General features: G+C 39.6%; 2 protein-coding genes and 1 pseudogene across 3 annotated transcripts in view; 1 reads left to right on the forward strand and 2 right to left on the reverse strand.

Moving 5' to 3' along the window:
- Positions 1-14,338, forward strand: part of idh3b (isocitrate dehydrogenase (NAD(+)) 3 non-catalytic subunit beta) — a 71,005-nt gene that overhangs the window by 38,142 nt on the left and 18,525 nt on the right. The gene's annotated exons all lie outside the window — the stretch shown is intronic.
- On the reverse strand, positions 1,286-3,042 carry LOC133105636 (interferon-induced protein with tetratricopeptide repeats 5-like; annotated as a pseudogene).
- On the reverse strand, positions 9,902-12,164 carry LOC133105540 (interferon-induced protein with tetratricopeptide repeats 5-like). The gene is made up of 2 exons (XM_061215708.1): positions 12,118-12,164; positions 9,902-11,883 (listed from the first exon to the last, which is right to left on the reverse strand). Exon 2 carries the CDS (start codon positions 11,868-11,870, stop codon positions 10,506-10,508), a length of 1,365 nt encoding a protein of 454 aa, XP_061071692.1. The 5' UTR covers positions 11,871-11,883; positions 12,118-12,164; the 3' UTR covers positions 9,902-10,505.

A 14,338-nucleotide genomic window follows, 5' to 3' on the forward strand; every position in this document is an offset into this window, starting at 1 on the left:
ACAAGGGCTGATTCGTTTCAGGATTTTGTGTCAACTTAAGCTCATAATTATTGAATTAACTCAATCATATTTTGGTCTGACAATGACATTTGTATAAGCACCACCTACAGGCGCGGACAGCTCGTGTATCCTAAAGGTTGGAACAAAAACCAGAACAGCCCTCCAAGACAGGAGTTGTGCACCCCTGGTTTATATTAAATGGTGAAAGACACCTCAATGAAAATGCATTGGCAAAGTGCAATGTTTCATATCACAAAATTATACTTTTTATAGTTTTATTCTCTTATGGTACTGTGAATTATTTTATTGACAAATAGCATGAAATGTGTTAAATGTATGCCTGTACATTGTATGATTTGAGATGGGGGGAAAACCAACAAGGGGCATGTTGAAACATTGGGATTTTGCATAGTTGTATTTGAACAAGAATGATGGGTTTATTTTCACTTACGTATTACAGCAACCTGCTTCTCGTGTATGAGTGGCAAGGTGATTTGAACTTCATCAAGAGTTATTAAAAAATCTGTGTTTTAACACCGTGAAAGTAATGTTTCTTCAACACTGTCTTGTGAGTTAAAATGCAGTATAGTACGAATGCTACTTTTCATTTTGGGGAAGTTTGAATGTTACAGAATGTCAGCAGTAGATTAAATCATTAAACCTCTTATTAAATTCAGTGATTTCATCATGTACAAAAGGACATGAGTTTTTTGTTTTTGAAAACAATGGATAGTAAGTAATTGACATGAAAAAACAGGAACACATGAATTATACATTCTTATTCATTCTGGATAGAAACTATCACAACACACATGCAGGTGCCTGTGAACCAGGTTGGGTAAAATTGCCATTCGTTTTTGAAGTATAGTGTTTATTATACTTATTATAGCTGAAAAATATTGTAATATTTATTATATTTTTTATTATTGAAATTCTTACAACATATCAATAAGTTAACTATGCATTGTCGGTCTGACCCCTGCTAAAAGCTGAATTGAGAACAGCTTGTTATGTTATGCTTATTAAACAAAAGGCCCCAACCTTGCGTTGCACTCCGCAGTTAAGAGCTACACAGTGGGCTTGAATTCATTTCAATATTTATTACCACAATTGTAACAGCAAAAGCAAGCAACAGTAATCCTTTCATCAGATTAATAATTACATTTAACAATTTTTACAATTAACAATTAACAAACACAGTTAACATTCTTTTAAAAACATATGACACTCAGTAAATAATAATAATAATAATAATAATAATAATAATAATAATATTATTGCAGTCCAAAAGTGGCTAGTGAGGAAATAAATGAAAACAAACAAAAGCTTTTGCGGTGAATGCCATTTAAATGGCCTTTGCATTTAAACATGTTGATGTCATTTCCGGAGTTAACGGAGATTGCGCAGAGCAGTGAGGTACTCCTCGTTACCAGGGTCAAGCAGAAGGGCCTTCTCATAGCACTCAATAGCTTGAAGTTTTTCACCTGTTATTTCGTGAACATAACCCAGAAGCCCATAAGCTTCGCCATCATGTGGGTTTCTCAAAACTTTTTTGAGTTGCTGTGCACACCTTTTCCCCTCTGGTGTATCTTTCTGCAGTCTAAGCCCTTCCTTGTAGTGCATAATAGCCAAGGGCACTGATTTCATGTGGTAGAGCTGGAAATCTGCGTAACGGACCTCTACAACATGTAGACTGTCATTATTAGCAGTAGCCACTTTAAATGTTTCTTGAAACATCTCCTCTGCTTTCCTGAAGTTCTTCTTCTCTGCATAGCACGCTGCTAAATCTAACTTGGCATATACAAAGGAGGGTTTAATGGAGATGGCCTGATTCAGGTGTTGGAAGCACAGTGTGAGAAGAGCTTCAGCCTCTTCTCCTCCATCCTGGATTGACATCTGTCTTTTACTCATGTAGATCAGACCGAGTTGATGGTGCACAAAGGCTGAATTGGGTGTCATTTCCTGCAGCCTTTTAAAAAGAGACAAGGCCTTATCAAATTTCTTATTTCTCCGATAGTACTTTGCCACATACTGTATCACATAGGGTTTGTTGGGATCCAAGTCCATGGCCGTTTCCATCAGCTCCTCGGCTCTCTGATACTCTTTATAGTCAGCGTGCTTCAGACCCAGCAGAACCATCATGTAAGCATTGTTTGGATCAAGTTCTAAAACCCGCCTCAACTGCCTGCTTGCTGGGGACTCTTCAAAGCTTGTGAGATTGAACTCGGTGCGATACAGAGCCACAGCATAACTCTCATTCCACTCTATCTCTTCTGGCTCCAACTCCAGCACCTTCTCAAAGCACTCTTTTGCTTTCTCATAGTATTGTTGAGAGAAGCTCATGAATGCTCCGCCTTTTTCCCCGTAGATTTCAGGATGGAGAACAGCAGGGGATTCTGTAGGAAACTGCATCTTAATCTTCTCCAGCTTGTCCAGGTAGGTCTGGGATTGTGCATGCTCACCCATATGATAATACACCCATGCCTCTCCAAATTGCCATAGGTGACAATGAGCTGCCTCTCACAGTTGTCACCATGATGCTTCCTGATGTGCTCCTCAGCCTTTTCCAAGTCATCCCGTGCTTCCTCAAGGAGACCTTGCATGAACTTTGTGAAAGCCAGATTACTGTATGACCATCCGATATTCCTGTCCTCTCCCACTGACATTTCAATCTTGCTTTTTAGCCTGTTCTGTTGATCATTTAAGTCGGCGTCATTCAAACCCCAGGTGAAGTGACACTCAAGTTGACGCAGTTTGGCGAGCAGCATATCTTTAATTAAACTGCAACAAATAAGGAATACAATGATTAAGTTCATTATATTTTAGATAATAAAATGGTTGCTGTTTGAACAAAGAGAAAGCATTTTTAAAATGTATAAAAATGTAAATCATCCAACACCAACAGATCTGTTTTTGGCTTACAAAAGTTTTCTTATTGTACATGTGAGTAGTTTATTCATCTATTTCATCATAATCTTAGAACTATTAGTTCAGGCTTTTATTAAAGATGCGCGTACTTACGCCATGAAGAACACCTTCAAGTGGATCTTGAAAACAAGCAAAACTGCGTCACAAATCACAGCCTTTTATAGAGCCACAACAGTCTCCTCCCCAATGTTTCGTAGGGATGATGTAGCGTACGAGGACCCTCCAGAGGATTCCAATTCTGCAAACACGAAACTCATGGCGGTTTTTCACGGGGAACAAGAAACTAGAAGTTAGGACCAATGTACCTTAAGTGTAAGTGTCACTTAAGGGTTTCCTTAAGTGAAGTACCAGAAACCCTCAAAAAAACTCCCTTAAGTATTGCATTTTCCCTTAATTAATCCCTTAAAATCTGTTAATTGTTGCATAAAAGCGTGCTGGGTCCGTTAATTGTTCCGAAGCGCGATGGTTTTATTTGGGTTGTCGGTGTGTGTATATAACACGGTGTGGCGTGTAGCCTATAAATAGCATGAAACCGAACCTTAATCTGTCCTACTACAGTAAATTTAATTTCTCTGTAAGTGCAGCGCCCATGAGACGGGAAACAGGGAAATTTAACTGAAACGAAAACATTGTTTGCTATTCCCTTAATCCCTTCATTATAAAATTGTTTATGTGTCCTTGAAGATTATATTTTTGCCATGCATTCTTAAATATGGCGGGTGGTCTTTTTCAAAATGAAAAATGCTGCAGGTCCTGGAGCATTTTTTAAATAGACGTCATCATGAACACCAGTACGTACCAAGATATTGAAATAACAAAACAATGCACCCCACCCCCCTCCGAATGAGCATACTTCCATTTTCCTTTAAAAACATTTGAATGCAATTCACTTACGAGTATCTACTTATATAAGTACACATAGCCTATTATATTATGAAGTAGTAAGTGTTTATAGACAAGTTTATACAGTTTAAAACATTTTTAATCATGAAAAAAGCAGGTGGTTTTAATAAATAAATAAATAAATAAATAAATAAATAAATAATCTGATGATCAAATACGCCCTGGTCCTTATCTTCGTTGTGCAGGTAGCAGTTGAAATTGTATTTCTCACTAGGGTCTTTCAGCGCACTTATCCCTGGTTATGGGTATGCACTTTGCACTTTGTTGTACATTGCTCTGGATAATAGCGTCTGCCAAATGCCATGAATGTAATGTAATGTAATAAATACCTAATAAAGTGCTCACTGAGTGCATATGTATACTGACTGCATAGTCAACTTATTCATATGTCAAGAATTTATATTTTTCTGAAAAAATTTTCAGCTATAATAAGTATGATAAACACTATACTCAATCATGTGGCAGCAATTAAATGCATAAAATCATGGTCAAGAGGTTCTGCTGTTTTTCAGACCAAATGGGGAAGAAATGTGGTCTAAGTGACTTTGATCATGGATTGTTGGTGCCAGGCAGGGTGGTTGAGTATCTCAGAAACAGAGATTTTCATGCACAACCGTCTCTAGAGTTTACAGACTATAGTGCAAAAAACATAAAACATCCAGAGTACAGCAGTTCTGCAGGCAGGACGAGACTGGTCGAAGCTGACAGGAAGGTGACATTTCATCATGTACAAAAGGACATGTTTTTGAAAACAATGGATACTAGGAAATTGACACAAAACAGGAACGTGAATTATATATCATTCTGCATAGAAACTAATACAGCACACATGCATGTGCCTGTGAGCTGGGGCGGCCATTCGATTTTAAGTATTATGCTTATTATAGCTGAAAAAAATAAAAATTTTTAATAGTAATTCTTGACATATCAATATGTTTTCTGTGCATTGTCGGTCCAACCCCTGCTAAAAGCTCCATTGAACAGCTTATTATGCCCTGAAAAAGTCCCCAACTTTGCGTTGCACTCCACAGTTAAGAGCTACACAGTGGGCTTGAATTCATTTCAGTATTTATTACTTACCATAATTGTAATAGCAAAAGCAAGCAACAGTAATCCTTTCATCAGATTAATAATTCCATTTAACAATTTTTACAATTAACAATTAACAAACACAGTTAACATTCTTTTAAAAACATGATATGTTTAACATGACATTCAGAAAATAATAATAATAATAATAATAATAATAATAATAATAATAATAATAATAATAATTTTATTATTGCAGACCAAAAGTGGCTAGTGAGGAAATAAATGAAAACGAACAAAAGCTTTTGAGGTGTATGCCATTTAAATGGGCTTTGCATTTAAACATGTTGATGTCATTTCCGGGGTTAACGGAGATTGCGCAGAGCAGTGAGGTACTCCTCGTTGCCAGGGTCAAGCAGAAGGGCCTTCTCATAGCACTCAATAGCTTGAAGTTTCCCTGCTCTTATCAAAACTGCGGCACAAACCACAACCTTTTATAGAGCCACGACAGTCTCTAAAAAAATGTCCCTCTGCGAATTTTTAGTGACAGAGAAAATCCACTTGATTATATGACATATGAAAACTTAATTATTGAATATAGATTTACGAGATCGCAACCGACCTGGAAGATGAACTCGATCACCAAACACAATTTTTTTTTTTATTACAATTTTCAATTGCGCAGAGGTTTTTTGCTATTGGGAGCTTCCAGACTGTGGTAGGCGATGCATTTAGAGTCCATAAATCAACAGTGTGCAGGGTGGTCCACAGAGTGGCAGGGGCCCTTTGCCGGCGCTTGAACAGTTACATTTCCATCACGCCCCGAGCAAGAAATCACGAACACTAATTTATTGAGACAACATGGCTTTACCCGTGTCTGTGGCGTTATCGATGGCACTCACATGAGGATCCAGGCACCCCGGGCAAATGGAGACAAATACTTAAATCGTAAGAATTATCACTCCATTAATATTCAACCGGTGCGTGACCACCTCTGCCGCATCACAAATGTGGTGGCGTCATGGCCTGGGAGCACCCATGACTCCCGTATCCTGGCGGAGAGTAGGCTCAGGAGAGATTCTGAAGACGGTGTGGTGTGCACGGTGGTATACTGTTCGGAGTGGGTACTGTTAGGGTTGTGTTATGTTACGCCACGGGGTAGCGCTGTGGGACTCGGGAGTGAATGACATGAGGGGATGTAACACGGACGAAGAACAACATTGAAGTTATCATCTTGTAACAGCACGTAGTTGTCTTATGTATTCGTAAATACAGAGAAATAACACAGGTGCCCTTGTCGACCGTGGCTGATGACACCATTCTTGAGTCCCTCTACCTGTATTTCCATTTACTTTTATTATTACTGTTGCTAGACTTCTTAGTTTGTTCAATGATTTTGTTTTCCATTCTAGGAACGATACAACAACGCCTTAACGCACATAGGGTTGGAGCGGAACATCGGGCAGCTCAAGCGTAGGTTCCGCTGTCTCCACTGTGAGCTGCGTGTGGAACCTGCGAGGGCCTGCAGAATCATTGTTGCGTGTGGAACCTTTTATCAAAGAACAATCCTGCCACTGATGAAGAGCATGCGTTGGCGATAGAACAGCATGGACACGAAGAACAGCAGCAAGGCGATGGGCATGGACATGCAGTTTTAAATGCAATCGTGAACACATTTTTTAATGAGCCCAAAATAGTTCACTTTGTGGTTATTGTTGTTACACCACTTTGTAAATAGTAAAATAATCAGTTAGTCATGCTATAATTTATTTTATATCAAGTCAAATAAATATATTTACAATAAATAAGACAATACATTGCATAGTTTGATTATTAATTAAGGCTATCTTAATCTTATCTTTAATTAATAAGAATACAAACCACACCAACGTAGCTTATCAGAAAACATAAATAACCGCAGAAAAGGTTTTGTGCGCACAAAGCCAGAAGATATGGTGACCACCCCCAGACAACCCTTGGACCCCCCTTGGCCACCCCAGGAAAAGAAAGTCCTAGAACCACCCCTGAATGTCAGTACACCTTTTCCTTGTTTCCCCATTTTCTATGTGCTTTCTGAGCTCTTGCTCCAGCCCTTGTTTGCCCTTTCTCCCCATTACGTGTCTCCACCTTCCACACCATATATGTATTTCTCCCCATTACGTCTCTCCACCTTCCACACCATATATGTATTTCTCCCCATTACGTGTCTCCGCCTTCCACACCATATATGTATTTCTCCCCATTATGTGTCTCCGCCTTCCACACCATATATGTATTTCTCCCCATTACGTGCCTCCGCCTTCCACACCATATATGTATTTCTCCCCATTACGTCTCTCCACCTTCCACACCATATATGTATTTCTCCCCATTATGTGTCTCCACCTTCCACACCATATATGTATTTCCTCCCTGGCAATTGTCTCACCTGTTTCTCCTTGTCTCTTGTCAGTGTTGCTTATAAGCCTGTCTGTCTTTTTTGGATCTGCCCCTCGCTTACCCTGGACTTCCTCCTCTGCCCCGAACCATCCTTCAGCAGCTTCTTCGCCCTCTCTCTGCCCCTGTGCGCGGGATTCCCTGGCTTTGACTTCGCCAGCCCTCGACTTCCGCCTGCCTGATCCCCATTACCCGGTTCACTTGGCTCATGACCCTCTGTCTGGACTTTATTATGAACTTTATTACTTCATCTTTTTGGTTCCTCTGTCCACAACGCTGGCATTTATGGTGTTTGTGCAATTTCTTTTTAGATTTTTAGGGTTTTGTTTTGTACCATGAATGTTTCACCTTTGCATTTGTTAAAAACATACAGTGAAATATATTTTTAATTCTCTCTCGTTCTGCTCAGTGAAATGGCCAGTGTTAATTCAACTCTCGCACTAATGAGTCCAACAGTGATCATACGCACAGTATGTACTCTGTATTTAAACATTTTACTGTTTGTATTGCAGCACATAAAAACAGTACATACATGCTGTATGTGTTCTGAAATTAAGTGTACTTTCAAATAAAACCTATTGCAAATTACATATAGCCATAGTATTATGGTAAAGTGTGCAGTAGTCTAAAGTTAGAGAACATACAGTAAATATTCCCCATATTACTTTACAGCAGATGATGACTGTATGTTCAGAACAGCACTTCATGTGTATTTTACTAGTTTTGGATTGCTTTGGATTATGTTGCTTTAACTTGTGGAAGAACCTATGCACTTGTAAATCGCTTCGGATTAAAAGCGTCAGCTAAATGATTAAAATGTATCTTATGTCCCATGTGAACGTAAGGACACTGGACACTATCTGTGTTCCAGTGTTCTATCAACAGATCTTCACAGGTTTAAGAATATTCCTGGGGATATCTACCATCCTGGTTTTTCATTTCAACCCTAATTTGGCACACTTATACTAGTAATTAACAGTTCAGGCTGATATCTGGCTGTCGAATGAGGTGTTTCATTGGGGTTGGAGTGATGTGCCAGGGGATCTCAGCAGCATCGTTAAAGTCAGATATCATGAAATCCATGTTGTCACAACATCCAAGATGTCACAATAATAAACCGTGCTCCACAAATAAAACAAACGTTAGACCGTGGTCTGGGTGGATACTCAATTCCGATTGGCTAGCAGGAATGGTTTATTACTGACTGATTGTCGCTATGATAGGCTATATGTATCCGTGTTACGACAGCAAACAACCAGTCACAATGTACACGACTAGATAGATGGCGCGATGTGTCCGTCTGCCGAATTCATAAAGTTATTCAGCATCGACTATTTCTTGCTTGCATTACTTTACATACAAACCACGTTCGCTCTTTAATTGAATGTGTGCTATATACACGGTACCTGTTATTACAAAACTGTTCGTACCGATTGCAAAACATAACGTAGGCTAAGAATTGTACATTCTACTATTTAAATAGAGCACCTGCGGGCCCGCCTGATTCCAAATAAAACTCCCCTTAGCCGACTGGGAACTCCCCTTAATCTGGGAATTACGCGGTTTCCGAAGCGCGATGGTTTTATGTGGGTTGTCGGTGTGTGTATATAACACGGTGTGGCGTGTAGCCTATACATTGCATGAAACCGAAACTTAATCTCTCCTACTACAGTAAATTTCGTTTCTCAGTAAGTGCAGCGCCCATGACACGGGAAACAAGGAAATGTAACTGAAATGAAAACATTGTTTGCTATTCCCTTAATTCCTTCATTATAAAATTGTTTCTGTGTCCTTGAAGATTATATTTTTGCCATGCATTCTTAAATATGGCGGGTGGTCTTTTTTAAGATGAAAAATTATTCAGGTCCAGGAGCATTTTTTAAACACCAGTACGTACCAAGATATTGAAATAACAAAACAATGCACCCCACCCCCCTCCGAATGAGCTTACAATATTTCCATTTCCAATTTTCCATTCCAAAAATTAAACTTTTGAATGCAATTCACGTGCGAGTATCTGCTTATATAAGTACACATAGCCTATTATATTATGAAGTATTAAGTGTTTATAGACAAGTTTATACAGTTTAAAACATTTTAACCATGAAAAAAGCAGGTGGTTTTAATGTTGTGGCTCATCGTTGTGTGTGTGTGTGTGTGTGTGTGTGTGTGTGTGTATATATATATATATATATATATTTATAGATATATGATGCGTTGTGTGTATAAGTCTATTGTCTGTTCTGGCTCCACGGTGGTGGAACGAACTCCCCGTGGAGGTCAGGACAGTAGAATCTCTTTCCATCTTCAAGCGCAAACTGAGGCACATATAGAAACTGTTATAACTCCTACACCGTTCACCTGATTTGGATGTAAATACCCTCAAATTAAAGCTTGTTCGTTTAATTTAAAATCCATTGTGGTGGTGTATAGAGCCAAAAAGAGGAGAATTGTGTCGATGTCCCAATATTTATGGACCTGACTGTTTGTCATCAGCAGATTAAATCATTAAATCTATGATTAAAATGAGTGATTTCATCATGTACAAAAGGACATGTTTTTGAAAACAATGGATAGTAGGAAATTGACACAAAACAGGAACACATTAATTATACATTTTTATTCATTCTGGATAGAAACTAATACAACACACATGCAGGTGCCTGTGAGCTGGGGCGGCCATTCGATTTTGAAGTATTATGCCTATTATAGCTGAAAAATATATATTTTTTAAAATAGAAATTCTTGACATATCAATATGTTTTCTGTGCATTGTCGGCCCCCTGCTAAAAGCTCCATTGAGAACAGCTTATTATGCCCTGAAAACGTCCCCAACCTTGCGTTCCACTCCACAGTTAAGAGCTACACAGTGGGTTTGAATTCATTTCAGTATTTATTACTTACCATGATGGTAAAAGCAAGCAACTGTAATCCTTTCATTAGATTAATAATTACATTTAACAATTTTTACAATAAACAATTAACAAAAACAGTTAACAATCTTTTAAAAACCTTAATGTTTAACCTGACATTCAATAATAATAATAATAATAATAATAATAATAATAATAATAATAATACAGAATATCCATGCACTTTGCAGTCCAAAAGTGGCTAGTGAGGAAATAAATGAAAACAAACAATATCTTTTGCGGTGTATGCCATTTAAATGGCCTTTGCATTTAAACATGTTGATGTCATTTCCGGAGTTAACGGAGATTGCGCAGAGCAGTGAGGTACTCCTCGTTGCCAGGGTCAAGCAGAAGGGCCTTCTCATAGCACTCAATAGCTTGAAGTTTTTCACCTGTTATTTCATGAACATAACCCAGAAGCCCATAAGCTTCGCCATCATGTGGGTTTCTCAAAAGTTTTTTGAGTTGCTGTGCACACCTTTTCCCCTCTGGTGTATCTTTCTGCAGTCTAAGCCCTTCCTTGTAGTGCATAATAGCCAAGGGCACTGATTTCATGTGGTAGAGCTGGAAATCTGCGTAACGGACCTCTACAACATGCGGGTGGTCATTCTTAGCAGTAGCCACTTTAAATGTTTCTTGAAACATCTCCTCTGCTTTCTTGAAGTTATTCTTCTCTATATAGCAATCTGCTAAATCTAACTTGGCATATACAAAGGAGGGTTGAATGGAGATGGCCTGATTCAGGTGTTGGAAGCACAGTGTGAGAAGAGCTTCAGCCTCTTCTCCTCCATCCTGGATTGACATCTGTCTTTTACTCATGTAGATCAAAGCGAGTTGATGGTGCAGAAAGGCTGAATTGGGTGTCATTTCCTGCAGCCTTTTCAAAAAAGACAAGGCCTTATCAAATTGTTTATTTTTCCGATAGAACTTTGCCACATACTGTATCACATAGGGTTTGTTGGGATCCAAGTCCATGGCCCTTTCCATCAGCTCCTCGGCTCTCCGATTCTGTTTATAGCTAGCGTGCTTCAGACCCAGCAGTACCATCATGTAAGCATTGTTTGGATCAAGTTCTAAAACCCGCCTCAACTGCCTGCTTGCTGGGGACTCTTCAAAGCTTGTGTGATTGAACTCGGTGCGACACAGAGCCACAGCATAACTCTCATTCCACTCTATCTCTTCTGGCTCCAACTCCAGCGCCTTCTCAAAGCACTCTTTTGCTTTCTCATAGTATTGTTGAGAGAAGCTCATGAATGCCCTGCCTTTCTCCCCGTAGATTTCAGGATGGAGAACAGCAGGGGATTCTGTTGGAAACTGCATTTTAATCTTCTCCAGCTTGTCCAGGTAGGTCTGGGATTGTGCATGCTCACCCATATGATAATACACCCATGCAAAATTGCCATAGGTGACGATGAGCTGCCTCTCACAGTTGTCACCATGATGCTTCCTGATGTGCTCCTCAGCCTTTTCCAAGTCATCCCGTGCTTCCTCAAGGAGACCTTGCATGAACTTTGTGAAAGCCAGATTATTGTATGACCATCCGATATTCCTGTCCTCTCTCACTGACATTTCAATATTGCTTTTAAGCCTGTACTGTAGATAATTTACGTTGGCGTCATTCAAACCCCAGGTGAAGTGACACTCAAGTTTGGCGAGCAGCATATCTTTAATCAATCTGCAACAAATAAGGAATACACTGATTACATTAATTATATTTGGGGTAATAAAATGGTTGCTGTTTGAACAAAGAGAAAGTCTTGTCTAGTTTTTTTAATGTATAAAAATGTCAATCATCCAATACTAAGAGATACGTTGTTTTCTTATTGTACATGTGAGTAGTTTATTTATCCATTTCAACATAATCTTAGAACTATGAATTCCGGCTTTTATTAAATATGCGCTTACTTACAAATAGCTTCACGTGGATCTTGAAAACAGGTAAAAATTCCGCTGCTCCTATTAAAACTGCGCCACAACCCATAGCGTTTTATAGAGCCTATAGAGTCCCGTGCCACGCCCTCCACAGGATTCAATTCATGCAAACTTTAAACTCAAGAAAAGGGAACAAGAAACTCGCTATGACCATGTTTTTGTTTTCAATTCTGTGAGCGACCTTAAGCGTGGATCTATGAAATATCAGTCACAATAAGCCAATGCATATGCAGTTGAAACGTAATTTTCTTTGCTAGAGTTCCGTTTCTTATTTCCTGAGTCTGCTTACACTCTCTCAGCAGTGTCTCCTAGGAGACTTAAGGTACACTGGAAATACTTTTTATCAGAGATGCGCACCGTAGGTGTTTGTTTTTAAGCTAAGACGCCGATGCATTACTGCGGTTTACGACACCTGTGTTGCTGCACTAACTGCATTAGTGGGCGAATACAAAAGGTACGCTATCTTATAGTTAGTTGCCGCAGCTGCGATGTTTGCCAATAATATTTCATTATCACAGCTGCACTTATTGTGGTTATCCTAGGTCACTGGCATGCTTTTATGGCAGGCTTTTTTGTGTGTTTTGACCTACTATTAAAAAGGTATTTACCAACCGATCTACAGAGCGCATTCGTTTTAGATATGGTAATAACGCAATTTATTATTCCTTTAGATATCCTGTGATTCTGATTGGGTTGCCAGCCCCCTGACGGAAGACCATGTTTTACAAAACGAAGCTACGTCTCTTTAAACGTGGCCAGTAATTACGCAAGATGCGGTTGCAAGTTTTTTTCCACACCTAAATGGCCAGCTATATTCTCATGTGAAATCCCCAGCACCATTTCTCTGAACTTTGTGGGGACTACAATTTGATCAATAACTTCCTTTTTCAAGACACCAAAATGAAACGCCCACCTTCTCATTAACAAGCCGTTTTTTTTTTTAAATAATACCCCAAAGGTGCATTCTGTAACTCAGCCTCCGGACAGACCAAGCTGAACAATGGTTAAGGTAGTATCACTCTTTTGCTCTGTTATGACCTCCTCTCTGGCAACAGTGGTCAGTGGCTCAGAAAACTTAACCTCCTCAGCTTTTAGCAGGGTAGGAGCAGAAACATCTGTGGTATTGAGCCATGAGGGCGAGCAGCGCTTTGCCTGAGCAGTACTAAGCTCCAGTTTTGACTCTAGCTGGGTGCGGTCTCGAGCCAGAGCATGCGTCACTGCACACGCAGGAAACACTGAGCGGTGCTGTTTAGCAAGTTTATCTAACTCCCCAGAAGAAACTGGATCCGGTATAACCACCACAGGTTGAATGTTTCCAGACCTTACCACCAGCTAGATCATGGCCAAGAATAACTTCCACTCCTTCCACAGGCAAGGAGGGCTGGACAGCAACCACCATATCATCCCGCACCAGATCACAGTCCAAATGAACCCTGTGCAGAGGTACACTCATGGGAATTAGACCAATACCACGAACCAGGACATTCTCCCCAGTAGCGGAGGACTCAAAAAAGGGCAACACATTATAAAGAATTAAAGTTTGAGCGGCGCCAGTGTCTCTTAACACGCGCACTGGTTTTTTACTGAGACCGCCTACAAACAAAACATAACTGTCAGAAATAAAAGAGCTATACTCTGCTTCCACAATTTCTGCTTTGGAAAGTTCCTTTTTTCCTGACAACCCCACATGAGACAGCTGCTGTAGACTAAAGCCATTGTTTTAGAGTTTTAGAAAATGGACACTCGTTTTGCCAGTGACCCTTATTACTGGCATACATGGGCAGGAACAAATTTACCATCTGTTCCAGGAACAGACCTGACTACAGGGGCAGAAGTACTCCCACCAGAACGAGAACGAGGTGAGGAGAAATCACTTTCTAGATTTAGCCACTCTTTCAAACAGCTGAAAAAATGCTTCCGGATCTTCTTCATTGAATTTTGGAACTAGCCACAAATAATGAGTTATGTTACTCTTCTCTTGGTCAGGCATTCCAGTAAAACTTCCATTGAGCATTGACCATTGCACATATAAGATATCACAGGTGAGCATCGTCTGATGAAACAGATCCAGTAAAAACACAACAATAGCTATTCTTCAGTTTAACGTTCTCATTTATTTGATCAAACGGAATAAGAGACTGGAAGGCCTACCAGCTTTCTGATGGTTCTTCAATTTGCTCATACATACAGTATGACTT

This window comes from Conger conger, chromosome 12 (genome assembly GCF_963514075.1).
Source record: "Conger conger chromosome 12, fConCon1.1, whole genome shotgun sequence".
In the NCBI taxonomy this organism is placed as follows: domain Eukaryota; kingdom Metazoa; phylum Chordata; class Actinopteri; order Anguilliformes; family Congridae; genus Conger; species Conger conger.